The 18,405-nt window shown below is 37.1% G+C and overlaps 1 protein-coding gene across 1 annotated transcript in view; it reads left to right on the top strand.

Annotated features, from left to right (window-relative positions):
* The window catches only part of CRB1 (crumbs cell polarity complex component 1), a 202,575-nt gene that overhangs the window by 83,215 nt on the left and 100,955 nt on the right, over positions 1-18,405 (top strand). Inside the window, 2 exon segments of the mRNA XM_058533903.1 lie at positions 1,168-1,307; positions 7,260-7,442. Of these exon segments, the coding sequence (XP_058389886.1) occupies positions 1,168-1,307; positions 7,260-7,442 (323 nt within the window).

Consider the following 18,405-nt stretch of genomic DNA (forward strand, 5'->3'; position numbering starts at 1 on the left):
TGTCTTCAAGTGGGTGATCTCAGTTTCCAATAACATCTCATCTTTCTTTCTCCTTGGTGGAGGCTTCTGTTTCCAAAAGACTGAACATATGTCAGCAACCCCTAACTATTGATTTTATCTAGAGTAGGAGACAAAGGCAAAAAGTTAATAATTCTTTTAGTTGAGTAAAGGTTTCTGCCTATGTGGGTGATGCCAACAGGTTTTTAGTAAGTACTTTTAATTAAATAAATGGAATAGTGAATCAAAGATTTCTAACTAACAATACGTATAAAAATTATAGTCACTTATTACATTTGCTAATATTTCCATTTTCTCAGTGAAGTCTTAATATCTGTGTTTGATGGTAAATATCCACAAAGCCATCGTGGACAGGACTCTAACTGCTTTGTAAATTCATAGGTATCCCTTCTTGCAGACCCTCGTTTATGTGAGCCAAGTGGGCAAGTTCACGTTTTTACAATACTAAATCCTCGAGGAGGTCTCATCTAAATTAAAACCCTCCTCTTAATAAAGTCAATAACTTTCCCCATCAGATTTGTATTTTGAGTCTGTCAGATGATCCCACTCAATCAATGAATGATTCAAAATTGCAAGACTAAAATATTATTGTAATCTAAAAATAAGAGAACTTAAGTCATAATTCATTTAATGAGGGTTTTCCTGGTTTTTTCCACAATTGTTTCATTTTTCGTAAAGGACCTTATTAATGGACTCTCTATGTAAAAGAGTCCCACGATGGTATAAATGATTCTCTACTGCCTTCACAAATATTAACAACTTTATTAAGTATTATTTAGTAGCAGTTTATTCAGTACTTTCTGATGCTTGAGATATTGTGTTTATTCTTTTGTATGTACATTGAATTATCACAACAACCCTGTAATGTAGGTACTATTATCTTCAATTTATGGATGAGTAAATGGAAGTAAACAATCATGGTTTCCAAATAATTTTTCATGAAGCTGTACTATAAATAAAAAAATAAGGTATTAACATAGAATCACATAATGCATTCAGGTCTACAGAGATAATTCCCCAGGGTTTTTGAGATAAGTATTAAGACCATGCCATGGGTCTCGGGTTGATGGACAGGTGAAGAGATAGGATAAAGATATTTGATCTCAATATGACCAAGACTTGATGTGAAAATTTCATTTTACTCTCCAGATATAGCTGTCACTGCACAGGGAGTGGATTTACAGGGACACGTTGTGAGACCTTGATGCCTCTATGTTGGTCAGAACCCTGTCACAATAATGCTACATGTGAGGACAGTGCTGACAATTACACTTGTCACTGCTGGCCTGGTAAGTGACAAAATATCTTCCACCAATTTTTTTATTTTTTATTTTTTGCTTAGAATTGAAACAAATCACTTATAGCAAATAGAAACTAAAAATTCTTATTTTTAAAGGTTTAAAACTAACTCTTGCTTCTAGTTATCGTTGTTTAACAATTTTATTCCTCAGTGCTCACACATACCTACTGCTACACTACGCGTTGTCTAAAGTAGATTATCAAGCTGCCCAATGATAAGAACCTTCTAGAAGAATCAGAGAAGCAAATCAATGGAAGGATCAACTTCAGCGTGGTCTTCATGGAGAAAAATTCACTGGAAGATGTTTTCTTTTCCTCCAAGATGTTCTCCTTGACACCTAGAATATATTGAAACCTATGAAACAATGTTAAAATCCTAGAAGCCTCTGTTACAATTCACAGAGTCAATCAACCTAATAATGATGGTCCCCATAAAGGGTGAAGAATGATATTCCGGAAATAAGAGTATTCTCCTAGGCATTTATAATGTAAATGAGAATACGAGTTAAACATACATATACCATAACTAAAAATTACACATAAAAGCTAATCAGACTTGAGTGTAGAGGTGATACCAGAATCAGCAGAAAATAGTAGTACGACTTGAGTCAGCAGGCCATTTATAAATATTGATGGTAATTTTGGCAAACAACCTTCTTGACATACTTTTAACCTAATTCTCACTAGGATTTCATTGATAGAAACGAAAGATTTTTATTTATTATTATTTTTTATTTTATAAAACCTTAGTGGAGTTGGGGGTAAGGAGGGAACAGTGGGTGGTCAACCTCTTGGCAACGCTCATCATTAAAGTTCTGACTCAGGAGGAAGCTGGCAGCCAAGTTCTCATTTTATCACAAGCAAAGTAGGCCTGGATCACCAGGCTCTCTGGGCAGCCTAGGGCCTTCAGCCTCTCTAGAGCATCTTTCTCCTGCAGCATCACTGGACGTAGTTCACCTTTGGGCCCTCCTCGCCTGTGGCGCCCCCCTCACCCTCCACGTCCTAGATGTCTGCTAGCTCCCCAGGGGACTTGTACAGCATCTAGATGAACTGCTCCTGGTGCCAGCTAATTTTCTGCAAAAGAAAATTGATCCACTGGGGAAAAAAATGATAAACTTATGATTACTCAAAATCTAGTTGTTTTCAGCCTACTGATCATTGATTGCCTTCTCCCCATTCACTTAATTGTCTAAGGAAAGGATAATCCTATGGTTGGGGAGGAAACTGAAATCAATCCAATTGGTAGTAGCCTCTGATTGAAAGACATTCCATTGCCTAAGGGACATTTAACATGCTTTGATTAAATATATTTTGTAGGTAAACAAACAAAGAAACATGAAAGTATAAAAGAAAATTTCGAATTCTTCTGTGGCTCAGAAATCTATTTATGTCATGTGTCTTCCCACTTCCAGATAATGAGTAGGGTATATTTGCTATCCTTTGGTTACTGGCTTGACTTAAATACTGAAATTTTTCCAAAACGTGTTGTTCTACATTCTCGACATTGACAAACACTCAACATTCAATCAACACTCTGGACAGGACATCTGTTCAGAGGCAGGGAGTAGAGTTGACAGTTTGGGAGTGGGACAAGTCCACCATTTATTAACTGAGTGAACTAGGCTGAGTTACCTCGTAATTGTTAAGTTCCTTATCTGAAAAAGAGGGATAAAAACACTTCAGTCGTAGTATTGTTGTGAAGAGTAGAATTATAAAAATAGAGCCTGGCACATATTAAGTACTAAAAAAATGCAACTATCAGTACATACTGGTTTGTACACCAGGAGGTGAGAATTACATTTGGGAGAGGGTTTCTGTTCTCTAGGGTGTTTGTAGTGGAGTCAGGCAGTTAAGACCTGCCTGAAAAAAGACAAACCAGTATGTGTTCTATTCATTTGGTGATTCAATCATTTAAACCACATGTTTTTCAGTGCCAACTACATGTATCAGGGAAGGATCTGGGAATGAAAAGGACATAGTCCCCTCTTCCAAGGAGCTTAAATTCTAATAGAGATATAGTGTGAACAAATTGTGTATAGTACACATTTTTGATACAATAAAAAGGTATAATGAGTTCCTTAAAAGGGACTAAGGGAAGGAGAAGGACAGGGATAGCTTAACCAAGGAGGCACCATTTTACAAAACTTGAAAGATCAGTAAGCACATCCCAGAAATGTACTCACTAGCCTTGTAACGTTGGACAAGTTCCTTTACTGCTCTGAGCCTCAGTTTCCCCATCTATAAAGCAGAGATGATGATGATAATACCCACCTCATAGAGTTGTTTTGGAGATAAATCCAGTAATGTATATGAAGCTCCAAGCTCAGCCTGGACCATAGTAGGCACTCAATAGATGTTAACTAGATACCAAAATTAGGAGGTTGTCCATTCTAGGCCCTAGGCCTTATTGAAGGAAAGAAGAGAGGAGGGAAAGGAAGGAAAGAAGGAAGAAAGAGCAGCAGGCACACATGGAAAAGAGCATGTCCAATTGTGGAAGCTGATTGTTCAAAAATGCCAGACGAAGTAGGGCTGGTGTAGAGAGACAGGGTAGGGAGCAAGACAAGACGGAAGCCAGATCACAATGCTGCTTGTCTGCCCTGCAAACTAGCGGACAGGGAAGTAACATAATCTGACCTGTTAATTCAGAAAGAGCTCTCGGGCACTGGAACAGGAGGTGACTGAGGGAATTAAAACCAAAGGCAGTGAATTTAGTGAAGGAGTTCTGTGGTAGTTTAAACAAGAGATGAGCCTGTTTTCCACAACTGAGACTAAAGGGTGAGGGTGGACTTGAGGGAATGGATAGCTGTGGGAGTCATTTAGGAGGCAGAAATGATGTGGGGACTAAGAAAGCGCACAGTTAGGACAGTTCTGAGTTTCTTTCTTGGGTCACTGGAGGGATAGAGATTTTGCCTAGACAGAAAATTCAGAATGTCTTTAGACCCTATTCTCGTTGTATATGAAGAGATTTAAGGCTACAAACTACTCTAGATCTAAGAAAAGGAGACCACTCCTTTAGATGGCGGAACCACTGCCACTGAAGCAATGGCAAGAATCCACTGCTATAATTGCCTAGGGCCCTCATTTCAAAAGCAATTAATTAAAGAAGTGTCAATCACCTTAAATGCTCATCTTAAAAGTTTTCCTGCTATCCAGATAAGATTGGATTTGTTTAAAAATAGAACAAAACATAATATAAGAGCTCTAGGGACTTGATTCAGTATCATATTGTTTCTTTGTACAGAGTTTTATAGAAAAACTTGTTAAAACTATTGAATGGAGCCTTCACTAAAGGAGTTTATTTATATACATGCTTAAGGGGAACAGCAAACAAAATCCTCTCAGGGCCCCAGGGGTTGGGACAGGACTGGCAAGACTATAAATCAGAACCTTCCTAATGTTCACGCTAGGAATAAGATAATGCATGAGCCAGAAAGCAAACAAGGATTTATAGAGGTTCTAAATTACTTCCTACCTGGTCTCTGTGTGAGTCTTGAGATTTAGAATGAGAAGAAAACTGAAAGTAGTCCAAGCTTTCTTCAATAAGTCCTCCGTAGCACGACAAATACCAGTTTATAAAAACTTGTTGTGAAAACCATTATTTAAGTGAATATTTGTATACTCAAGTATGAAATAAGAGTATTTAAAGAGTAGATGTTCAGCTTTAAGAGACTGAGGGTCACTGCAAAGAATTGGGGGATCTTGATCTACATATGCTTTTAGTTTCCTTTTTCAACTATAAGTTTCTTCTTCAGATAGTTGAGAAAGACCCAAGGGTCATATGTAACAAATGCAGTATACTGTTGAGCAACAGAATTTATGTTGTGGTTATAATTTGACATATGGCCCCATTTAGGTTTTCATTAAAATTATAAAATGAGCAATCACATTATATTCTCATTATTTGCTTATTAATAGTCAATTCTCTAGTTTATTTGCTAAACTAGGATTATAATCTAAATTGTTGATTAGTACTATTTGAATCTCATTCAATCATTGATTGAAGGTCTACTCCTTACGTATTGCTCAGTACTGGCAGGGTGAATAAAAAGACACAGCCCTTGCTTTTGTGGAGTTCATAGTCTGTTGAGGGAGAAAACTATACATAAAAATAAATTCACAATAAAAATTATTATAACAGTAATGAAAGAAAAGAATAGGGTAATATGAGAGGATACAAGAGGTTCTTATTTAGATCTGTCCACAAGGGAATGTCATTCTGACAAAGAAATACGAGCCTGAAAACTAAGTTAGCCAACCAAAGTCTTGGAGGAGAGTTTTCTAGGAGAGGGAACAGTGTCATAAAGACCCTGGGGTAGAAGACATTCTAGGCATAGGAAAGTCGAGATGGGAATGGGACTAGGTAAGAAAGAGCATTTTAGGTTAAGGATTTTGAATTTTATTCTGTGTGAAAGGGGGATTTTAAAGTAAAGAAATACCATGATTTGATTGATAAGTTTTTAACTTTGGATTGTAACTTTTATTTTAAAAACATAGTTCTCAGCAGTGTTGACGTTATAAAGACCCTTAGTTGACTGTGAAGTCACTTGTATTATAAGTCAAATTGTGTTCCTTGAAGAATTTCATACATCTCTCTCGCCATCTCACGAAACAGCTTATGTTGTCCTGGTCCCACTCATCAGCTTTATATTGCATCCTACTAAATTTACATTTTTGGACTAGCACTATACATACTATATAAATACTCTTATAAATCAATGAGAAAAACAATCTAATGGAAAAAGAGGAAAAAGATATGAAATGGTAAAACAAAAAATCCAAAAAATGTTAAATTCAATAGTAACTGGGGAAAACATAAACCAAAACAACAATGAGGTATTATTTTTTATCTAAACAACAGGTGAAAAATTTTGTTTGGTGATAGCAAATGTCGTCAGGGGTTTGGAGCCACATGCACGCTCGTCCAGGGCTGGTAATTATGTAAATGGTACAACTGCTCTGAGGTGTTTACAGTATCTGTTAAAATAAACAATGTGCATAACCTATAACCCAGAAATTCCACTTCCAGGCATGGACCCCGGGGTTATCCTCAGACGTTTACACAAGCATGCATATATAACGATATTCACTGCCACATTGTTTGTAATAGCAAAAATGTATGTAAACCCAGTAAGGGAATGATTAAGCTATGGTACATCCATATTATGAAATACTTGGCAATAGTTAAAAATTATGAGTTAGATCTATATTACTAACATGGGTAGATTCTGCAAAGCAGTTGCAGAAGGATGAAAACAGTACAATTCCAGTTATGTTAACACACACACAATAAAACTATATATATATATACACACACATATATATATTTTTTGACAGGTGCACATGTGTGTAAAACCAAAGCAATAGTTTTGGTAGGTAATAATTTAATATGTACATTTTTTATAAAGTACTAAGTCATTCATGTTTTATTGTTTTTATTCTTGTCCCTAATAAAATGACCCAGCTAAATTCATTCAAATACAACATAATTTTTTATTCCAACTCACTGAGTGTTAGGAAACTTTACTTTGAGTTTTAAGAGAATTTAGAGTTGGCTATGTGGATACTGCTTACTTTTCAGGTATTTTCTTGAAAAATATTTCATTTTTTATTGCTACAAATTCAAACCATTGGAATCTTTGAGGAATTGGAGTCGTTAGTTAAAAGCTTCAGGCTAAATCAGGGTTATCCTGAAGTCCCATTTTATTGTCGCTTAGTAATCAAATCTTTGTAAAAAATATTGGCCAATATTGTACAAGTGATTCCATTGCCACTACTGTTTATGTTCTTGGAAGCCTCCTCTTAGCAGATTCTCTTTGCTAGCTCCTTGAGGGCAGCAGGTCATTGTTAATTGGTGTAGCACAGCGGTCAGCCTCCTTTTCAGACATATGCTCTACAGTGGAGGGGCTCTGGCTCAGCAGTTTCTCTGAACTTCTATCCCTCAGGATACACAGGTGCCCAGTGCGAGACGGACATCAACGAATGCGGTAGTAATCCCTGCCAGTCTGAGGGAGAATGTGTGGAGCTGTCCTCAGAGCGACTGTATGGACGCATTGCTCAGCTGCCTTCTTCATTCAGCTACCCTGAAGCTTCGGGTTATGTCTGTATCTGTCGGCCTGGGTTCACAGGTGAGGCCAAGGGGAGGGGAGATGACTGGACTTGCTAGCGTCTTATGGCACAGCATGCATTTAACCAAATGGTGTATTAGCAGCAAGATCTGTGCTCTGTAAACTCTATTGCTATAGTGCAAAGGGTCCCCCTTGTGGGCATGAAAAAGATCGTGTCACATATCATACTTCCTCAGACCGTGAGGAAAATGTTAAAAAGAGGGATAGAAGAGGTGTATGAAAGGAAAAATATTTTTATACATTATACTGGGAATTGGAGCCCGACTCAAATTCTCTACCTTATAAACAGAAAATGTTGGAATTTATATGTTATTAAATTTTATAATGATGTTAAATTTTTACGTTATTCAAATTTGCTTAGAAAAGTTAACAGACTTATTTATATTTACACTGAGAACAATTATCTAATCTCAAGTAATCTTCCTCAACTATTCTGTAGCTAAAGTTGTCCCATATATCACATTTAAATGACTCCATCTTTTCTACAGCATTCTTTTTTTTTTTAAGCTTTGCTGTTTAGTACTTTTATTTATTTTTTTTAATTTTTTGTTTATTGTAGAGGAAATGTGCAAACAGTTGTGTTCGTGTCTGCTTTCATGTTCTGAAAACTTCCAGAATTTTGGAGAGAGTTCCCATATTTGATAATGAGTAGCAATTTACCTACAATTGCCTAGGTACCACTGAGAAAACTAATTGTAATCTAATAGATTTCTATCTTCTTTCTTTTTCAATAGATTAAATGATGCCTGGGGAAAATATTTCAGTTGTTAGTGAGGATTTCTGAGGAAAGTAAATGAGGAATAAGACAAAAAGAAGGGTCTATTTACACTTAGTATTCTCTTTCTTTCAATGTTTCAGTTCTAAAGTTACATGCTCTTTGACTCATGGCAGTGTTCTCTGGAAGGCTGCTGTAGAAGATGTCATTTTCTTATTCCCTGTCCCTTCTGTGAGAACACATAGGAGAAAAGCTCTTCAGTGTCAGTCGGGATAAGTAGTATTTTTCCTGAACAACTTCTAGCTTGCATGTTTTTTCCCTTAATAAAAGGCAGGCAAATAAATCTTGATAAATAGTAAAAAGCATGAAATAAATCTTGGAATATATCATATTTCCCAATCATGTAGGCTGCTAGAAATCTTATAGGTAAAGTGGAGTTCTACAAGCATATAGCTGTTTCTGGAACGTATTTATGTATTTACCTCACCCCCGGGATTATTTAAATTTCCTGTTTCTGTTTCTTATGGTTGTCTTTTTTTTCTTTCTAAATTATTTGGTCTTAGTATAGTGTATATTTTTGTCAGCTACTTTAAATCCTTCTTGGAACAAGGTAGAGTGGTTATATTTTTTTTTTTTTTGAAATATTGGGTTTAGGGTTCATAAAGAGGATACTCTATCAAAGTCAGAGGCCTTTGCTAATATTGCCTTATCGGATAAAAGGATATGGTTGACCAATGAATCTGCAGATCCAAACAGGAGAGGCAATGGAATGTTCCAGAAAAGTGTGTTGGACTTGATTTCTGAAGAGCTGCCAAGAATGATTTCTATGAGTTAAGAAGTCTTGGATGCCCCAAATCTCCATAGGGTAATGAAATAGTTTATTTTTTACTCATATGAGTTCCAAAAGTGGGTTCTCATGATCAATTGTCCTCCAAATAGTGATTCAGGCTCATAAGCTCCTCACTTTTTTGTTGTTTTTTTTTTCCATCTTCAAAATGTGGCTTTCAAGTTTGCTATGCCCTTCTGCATGAAAATGCAGCATGGCATCTAGAAGATTTTTATGGGCCAAGTGCTCAAAGTTCAGTTTATCAATTATTTCTTTCATGGATCATGCTTTTGGTGTTGTATCTAAAAAGTCATCAACTTACCCAAGCTCGTCTAGATTTTCTTCCATGTTGTCTTCTAGGAGATTTATAGTTTTGAATTTTTTTTCCCCCAAAGCCCCAGTAGATAATTGTATGTCATAGCTGCACATCCTTCTAGTTGCTGTATGTGGGATGCGGCCTCAGCATGGCTGGAGAAGCGGTGCGTCGGTGCGCGCCCGGGATCCGAACGCAGGCCGCCAGCAGTGGAGCGCGCGCACTTAACCGCTAAGCCACGGGGCCGGCCCAATATATTTTTGAATTTTACGTTTAGGTCTGTGATCCATTTTGAGTTAATTTTTGTGAAAGGTGTAAGGTCTGTGTCTAGACTTATTTTTTTGCATGTGGCTGTCCGGTTGTTCCAGCATCATTTGTTGAAAAGACTATCTTTGTTCCATTGTATTGCCTTTGCTCCTTTGTCAATAATCAGTTGACTATATTTACATGAGTCTATTTCTGAGCTCTCTGTTCTGTTCTAATTATCTATTTGTCTATTCTTTTGCCAATACTACACTGTCTTGATTACTATATTAAGTCTTGAAGTTGGGTAGTGTCAGTCCTCCAACTTTGTTTTTCTCCTTCAATATTGTCTTGGCTATTCTGGGTCTTTTGTCTCTCCGTATAAACTTTAGGATCAGTTTGTTAATATCCATGAAATAATTTGTTGGGATTTTGATTGCGATTGCATTGAATCTAGAAAACAAGTTGGGAAGAACAGAAATCTTGAGAATATTGAGTCTTTCTATCCATGAACATGGACTATCTCTCCGTTTATTTAGTTCTCCTTTGACATCTTTCATCAGAGTTTTGCAGTTTTCCTCATGTAGGTCTTGTACATATTTTGTTAGATTTATAGCTAAGCATTTAATTTTGGGGGGTGCTAATGTAAATGGTATCATGTTTTTAATTTCAAATTGCACTTGTTCATTGCTATTTTATAGGAAAGTGATTGAATTTTGTATATTAACCTTGTATCCTGCAACCTTGCTATAATTGTTTAGTAGTTCTAGGAATTTTTTTGTCGATTCCTTCAGATTTTCTACATAGACAATTATGTTCCCGCCTTTTAAAAAATTGTTTGCATGGTATGTCTTTTTCCATCCTTATACTTTCAATTTATTTATCATTGAATTTGAAGTGAATTTCTTGTAAACAGCATATTAAACACATATTGTTGGGTCATGGTTTTTTAAAATTCACTCTGTCAATCTCTACCTTTTAATTGGTATATTTAGACCATTTGCCTTTAAGTGATTATTGATATGTTAGAGCTAAATCCTGTCATTTAATTATTTGTTTTCCGTTTTATTCCTCTGTTTCTCTTTTCTTGCCTTCCTGTGAGTTAATTGACCATTTTTTAGAATTTCATCTTGGTTTATTTATAGTTGTTTTGGATATATTGTTTTGTGCAGTTTTCATAGTGGTTGCTCTGGGTATTACAATATACACATATGCCTTTTCACACCCTATTAAGGTCATCATTTTACCACTTCGAGTGAAGTGGAGGAACTCTACTTCCATTTAGGTCCCTTTACCTTCCCCACTTAAAAATATCACTGTCTTGACTATCAGATGGTACTCTAATTTTTATTTTATTCATTACGTATAATTTAGAAAACTCATGAAGAGAAGGATACTGTATTGTATTTACCTATATTTCTGCTCTCTCCATTGTTCTTTCTTCCTTCCTGTTGCCTCAAGGTTCTTCTTTTACCATTTCTTTTCTATTTAAAGAACTTCCTTTAGCTATTCTTTAAAAGTAGGTGTGCTAGTGACAATTCTTTTGTTTATTTTTGTCTGAGAAAGTCTTTATTGCCCATTCATTACTAAAGGATAGTTTTGTTGAATATAGAATTCATGACAGACAATTCTTTTCTTTCAGCATCTGAGAAACTGTACACCTCTTTCTTCAGCACTCCGTGGTTTCAAATGAGAAATCTGCTGTCATTGAAATTGGTGTTCCCATATATGTAATGCATCATTTCTCTGGATGCTTCCAGAGAGAAAATATGATGGTGATAATACCTTCAACTTTAGTTTTCAGAAGTTTATTTATGATGTGTCCTGGTGTCAATTTATTTGGGTTTGTCTTATTTGGGCTTCACTCAGCTTTTCAAATCTGTGGATTTATGACTTTTCCCAAATTTGAGAAGTGTTTATCCAATTTTTCTTTGAATACTCTTTCAGCCCTGCTTTTTTTTTCCCACTTCTGGGACTCTGATAATACAAATTTTGGGTCTTTTGCTGTTTTTTCACAGGTTCCTGAGGCTCTGTTCATTTTTTTTCAGTCTATTTTCCCTCTGTTGCTTAGATGGGTAAATTCTATTGCTCTGTTCTCAAATTCACTGACTTTATCCTCTTTTATCTCCTTTCTACTATTGAGCCCGTTCAGGGAAGTGTTATTTCTCCTGTTGTATTTTTCAGTTATATAATTTCCATTTTTTTCTTTTTTGTAACATCTCTTTCTTTGCTGATATTTTCTATTTTTTCTTTCATCTTAAGAGAATTTGTAATTGCTTATTAAATCACTTTTATGATGTTTACTTTAAAATCTTTGTCAGATAATTCCAACATCTGATTCAACTCAGTGTTGGCATCACTTCTTTTTTTTCTCGTTCAAGTTGTGGTTTTCCTGGCTCTTGGTATAATGAGTAACTTGAAATTGTATCCTGGACATTTTGGATATTATGTTAGGACACTCTGAATCTTATTTTAATTTTTTTTTTTTTTTATTTTAGCAGGCAATCACCTATTTAGGTTTGGCTAACAGGTCCTGGCCTACTTTTATGGGCTATGGGTCCAATGATCAGTTAATTTTCAGAGTCTTTGCAGTGTTATTTTGGTATGCTTGGTATCTGGTGCCCTGGGGCTCCCACTGGTCTCTGCTGATGATAGGAATGACACAGTTTACATTTTTCAAGCTATATATAGTTGCAGTTCTATCACTTGTTAAATTAAAATAAAATTTCCATCATGATGAAAAATGTTATTGTGTATAATACATTTAATGATAGAGTTTCATTCAAAGAAACCATTAGAGTTGTTAAATACGGCTACAAACTATTCCCTGTTTTTTAATTATAATTAAGGATATTTTTATTACTCTTCCCTACATGTCCAGTTACCTTTCACATTGAAAATGGTTGCATATGTAGCTTAATTTTTCTAATTAAAAGTGAAATATACCAGAGTATAAAATTAACAGAGAGTCGCAGAAGATAATACTCAAGGAGATAGAAGTAAATAGAGCTTGAGGCCATGGAAAGTGAGAAATGGTGACAACATGGGCACCAGGAAGCAGAGAATCCTGGTGAGAGGAATCAAGCCCCTCAGAAGGAGGACTAGCTCTTATCCAGGGTTTCTTCCGGGATTTCCAGCAAGTACAGCAAGTTACCACGGCCCAGAGAAACCAAAAGTCTCGTTCAATGAAATAATTGAGAAAAATCTGAAGATCCATTTAGGTATTGTAATGATTAGAACTGAAACTTGGGAACTAATGTGTCTAGATGCAATAATGGCTACTATTTTCTAATTCTCCAAAATCATTAAGAAAAAATTTCTTTGGCAAAATATCCTCACACACTGTCATGATTATTTTGTGCCCATAGCTGCAAAGCTCAGATTAAAATGAGAATGGTACATAAACACTTGATTTAAAGGTCTGTGCATTTAGTTAAACCCACGTATTCACATAGCTTGAACAGTAAGCTAAATAAGAGGAGAAGACCTGTAGTTGAATAACACTGTTCAGTCCATTCCAAAGTCAGTAAATTATCTTTATTTTGTATGACCATCCTTGACCGTTACTAGAAGGAATGTTGGCTGCTTCTTTCTGTTATGTTTTAGCTTTCCAATTTGGGGCACTGGACTCAGTTCTAGGGATATAATGATGAAAACACATGGTCTCTTCCCAAAGGAAACTGAAAGAGCATAAGGAAAAAGATGCACAAAAATACAAGACAGTGTGCTAACTGTCACAGTAAAGCCATAAAGAGGTACAGTCAGACAAATCAGTAGAGAGGATTTATTTATGCCAGATAGAATTTTGTGGAAATTGGAGGAATCCAAGTGACTTGATAAATTAGCATTTTTTAATGCAAATAACCGTGTTACTTCTAGAGATTGAGAGAGGATCTCATGACCCGTGTGCTTACCCTTGAAGCATCCTGTTCTAACCAACCAAGCTAAACTGGAAACAATTGACTAATGCTTTTAATGTTAACATTTTGTTTCTGTTTATCAAAATATGGTTGTGATAAGACTTTTAACAAGTTTCCCAACGGTCTCAAGAGCCAAGTGCAATTTTCAATTCTACCTTTCACTCACCAACTCCAATTAGCATTTAATCCAACTAAAAGCAACACCATCGCTAGTCTCTGGAATGCTACATTGTTGCCTCTGAGGCTGGGATTTTTATTCTGCTTCACCCATCTGCTCTCTGCATGGAAAGAACTGAGGAGTACAGCGGGGGATCCTGTGAAGTCCTGGCTTCAAACCTCAGGCAGAAATAGCAGAGTTCTTAACAATAAACACCCCGATGTGAGCCACCTGGCAAAGTGATTGCACACAAAGGCTCTCATTCTCAGGTTCATCTGCTTCAAACACAAAGTTGCTAAAAATGAAGTGTTCATTTTCCTTAAAAATGAAATCCTGTCACTTTACCTAAATCCAACTAAAATAGCCATATAGGGCCAGACATGTAACTTTGAAAGCGGCATGTATTCTTGAAGCAATAAGGCATATGGGATAGTCAATATGTCCTGCCTAAAGAGAAATTTTCAATAGAATTTGTTCACTTGCTGACTTTATATTTTAGGCTCATTGTTCTTAGAGATGCATTTTTTTCCTTGTTTACAATTTCAAGTTTGAGAATGTAGATCCTAAATAACTTGAACCGATATCAGATACACGTATAAAATTATAACTCTAAAGAGCAAACTTTGCTTCAATCCTCATTTACTTAATAAAATGTTTATTAACATATTCAATACATTCAAATTTACCTCTGTCTTTACTATGCGTATTAACTTCTATAAACAAAACTATTCAGAGTGTGTATGAGAACAATTCTGCTTGTACTACTTTTGATTTTGCTATGTTGTGTTGCTTCAATGATTAGGAAAGATGTGCCCCATCCTTATATATAGATTAATTTTGAAAATCATGTTTATTGTGTGCTTACTACCTACTATCTACAAAGATATTATGGCTAGTAGGGAAATTTAATGGTCATGATTTGGAAGTCCAAATGCAGACCGAATATAGAGATGGACATGTCTGTGATACCCTTATGACAGAGATAGATAACCATGATATCAAGGGCTTACTTTAGTGGGTTAGCATTATTTTGTTGATTTGGAGGAACAAAAGAGCTAGGGAAAAGCTCTCAAATGAATAATCAGCAGACAGATGCCAACTCTCCAATTCAAGGATTCTGGCCAACATGTATTAGAAAAAAACTAGTTTTCTAAAACAAAAGAATAAAACCATTTAAATTCTTCACTAGGGAATTCATAATTATATTCTCAGTAATCCCCATTGTCACACCGGAGTTACTATCCTTGCAATGTAGAGGACCTGAATGGTATATTTTCAAACCAGGATTCTGTTTTCAAGTGAGAGATGTGGGCCATCACCATTTAAAAGAGCTGTAACGTGGCTGGCCCCACAGCCTGGAGGTTAAGTTCAGTGTACTCCACTTCGGCATCCCGAGTTTGGTTCCTGGGCACAGACCTACACCACTTGTCAGCCATGCTGTGACGGCAGCTCACATACAAAATAGAGGAACATTGGCACAGATGTTAGCTCAGGGCAAATCAAGCAAAAAGAGGAAGATTGGCAACAGATGTTAGCTCAAGGCGAGTCTTCCTCAGCAAAAAAATAAAAATAAATAATAAAAGAGGTATAAGGGATATAACATTTTCTAGTAACAGCCAAGTTTTTCTTGGAGCAAGAATGTGAAGAAAAGGTTCAGAGAAGAGGCTGAAGATACCAGGAATTGTGCTTACAGCAGACCATCCTGCAAACCCTCAGATGACCTGGTCAACTGCAATGTTTTCTGCTTGTGAGGATGGCCATATTGACAACCCTTGTCTTTTTTCTTACTGCCCAAGATCTCCAAAAGTTTCTTTAAGCTTGCTAGCCATCAGGAAGAACAATGTTAGTGACCTCCATCTGACCCCATCAGTGATTAAAGCTCTTTTATCAACGTTCACTGCTGTAGTTGTTGAGAGTCTGTCTTCCAACATTATCACAGAAGACACTTCAGAAACCCCTCTTCCCCCCCAGCATCCCACTTCCCATCACCTCCACATACACATTCATCTGGAACTTGCCTTCAGCCCTGAGCAGCTCAGGTCCCAGTCCTAGGGAAAGAATCCAAAACCTTAGATCAACCAAATCTCTTACTGAAGAGTTGGATCTCTTTTTCCCAAAAAAGATTTTGTTATGCCTGCTCTTGGTAAAAATCACCCCTCCTCATCACCTCTCCCTATCGTTACTTAAGCAATAATTCCTGAAAAGGCTATAATCAGAATTGATTATAATTTCCTCTAAAGTCCATCAGGAGTAATCTCACATGATTTACAAGTCAGTTTACCTCAGTCACCCATAGATGTCCCAGCATCCCAGGTCTCTTTTATCCAGGCCCATCAAGCCTTGGTCTCTTATGCCAAAATGCTCTGTATATTGCCTCATTTCACCCCATTTCCCACCCTTTTCTGAACTTCCCACTCTATGCTAAACATCTCAAGATTTACCAATATCTTTAACCTCTTTTCCAAACATTTCTTTCATCTACTTGCTTTAGCTAAAATCTGGCTATATTCTCAGGATGCTCTTTCTTCTACAACCCTCTTAAGTGGTGGCTGTTTTGTATTCTCCCAAATCCTGTGTTCGACTGGTCCTGAAAGGACTGGTCCTCTTCATTAAAAAGTATACGTCTTTGGACGATGCCACCCACCACCTCTCCTTGTTGCAATCTTCTTCCTGTATCCTGGAACCTTCCCCTCAGTCATTGAAGATTTTAGTATCTTACCCCTTTCATCATTCTTGGAGGCTTCAACACCCATGTAGAATATCCATGCAAACGTTATCTTCCAGTCATTTGACCTCCTAATTTCCAAATGACTGTGACTGTCACCCAACAACTTCTTCCCACACCTATGGGCACAACCTAGACCTTATCATCACCAGTAACTCACTAAAAACCTCACTTTCAGTTGTCTACTCTCTGACTGCAACCTCTATTGTTCTAGTTTACTTATACTCCAACACTTTTTTCATTGCACCTAGTCAGTTGTTCTAACCAATTTTTTACTCATTGCCTCACTACACTCTGTCTCAGATAAGATTTCATGGTCTAATACTACAATTACTCCCTTGCGTGTACCCTCAGCTCCCCTGCTACTCCCTCTCTTCGTTGTACTTACAAAAGTACACTTATGATTAAACCTAACACTTTATCTTCTCCACACCTACCAGCAATTGGAATGTGACTGGAGAAAAACTCATAAGTCACACACTGAACTGATGAGCATCACTTTAAATTGATGACCCAAATCTCAAAGAGGCCCTTAGCGCTAGACAACAATCCTTTTAGAGTTCTACTTCCCAAAATGACCTTATTATACTTTCTCTTTCTTCAAACTTCCAATACCTCCTCCCTCTTTGTTACTCTATGTTGAGTATCAGGTTTCTAATTTCACTCAGAGAAGGTCTACCTCATCTTCCCTCCACTGAACCTGTTCTTGGATCTAAGATTTTATTTTATCCTACTTACAAGCTCATAACTTAGCATGTTAGTGCTTCATGGATGCTGGCAGAAGACATAGGACTTTTGAGTTAAAAAAAAAAAATGCACACACAGCAAGCAGCATGAGTGTCACATGTACATTGATTACTCTTGTGCCCAAGTCCCATAAGATGGACATTGTGTGGGCCCATCTCAGCACAGCCAAAGAACATTGAGTTGGAGAACTCGCTGTTTTTATAGCAAGCAGCGTGAAGCCTGTTCTTTGTCCCAGAGGAAGACATTACTTCATCCCTCAAAGTTGCTTGCTGCTGTCCAACCCTGAGAAATGACCTGGGTGAAGAGCAGTCAGGGCTTTGCATTCTTGGCATTCCTAGCAAGAGATTCCAAGGATGCCCAGGGCCCATGGTGGTCTGCCTATTCCAGCAATCCACCCCATGGCCCTGCATTTTCTTGGGTGAATTCAAATTTTCATATGAGTATGCCACTCCATTAGTCAACCCAATTATTCTGACTGGCAGAGAATGGGACCAAATCTGTTCTATTTCCTTCATATGGCATTTAATTAAGGATACTATCAACAGGACTCTAAGCAACAGGATGAGGTCAGTTTGTAGTATTGACCTCAACTCCACTCCCCAGGGTCCTGGACTCAGCAAACTGAATAAATCCCAAGGGCACCAGTAGGTCTTATTTCAGATAGCCAGGCTGAGACCCAGGCGAGGGAATTCAGACTGACCTGCTGATCGTTACTATCATTACTAATAATCACAGGGACAATAGACCAACAACCCTCACCCTCAAAGGAGAGATTCTCCCACATACAAATATATAATTCAAGGGGCCACACTTCACTCCAGTTTGGAATTTGTTGTTAAACTTGATTTAGATCATCATTACACTGGTTTGGTTAATTTGGTACATTGGACAGTATTATTGAGTAATTACAGCCTTGATTGCTACATATGACAACCCAAAGCTGCTTGGGCATCAGGAGAAGCATGTGAATTTGTATCATTATGATCGAAACAAGGTTGTAGGGGTCCATCGGTACACATACAAGTTTGAGGAGGGGACAAGTTTAGGAACTGCCATTGGTGGCAGAATAGTTCAGGACCAGTCAAGTCCACAGAGTTTTTCTGTTTTTATGGCATGTAGACAGGGATGACAAATCCAGCAGTGAGTTAAATTGTCAGTTGCAGCTGCTGCTGGATTCAGCTAGACCGTGTGATTTTTGTGCCAGTCTGCAATGCTGAATGTAAGGGACAAGGAGCATATGAATTGTCCCCTTCCCCCTGAGCCTCCTGGAGTCTAAAGGGTTCTGTCCTCAGGTACTGGGGTTGTTGTTCTTCCTCC

Source organism: Diceros bicornis, chromosome 38 (assembly GCF_020826845.1).
Source record: "Diceros bicornis minor isolate mBicDic1 chromosome 38, mDicBic1.mat.cur, whole genome shotgun sequence".
In the NCBI taxonomy this organism is placed as follows: Eukaryota; Metazoa; Chordata; class Mammalia; order Perissodactyla; family Rhinocerotidae; genus Diceros; species Diceros bicornis.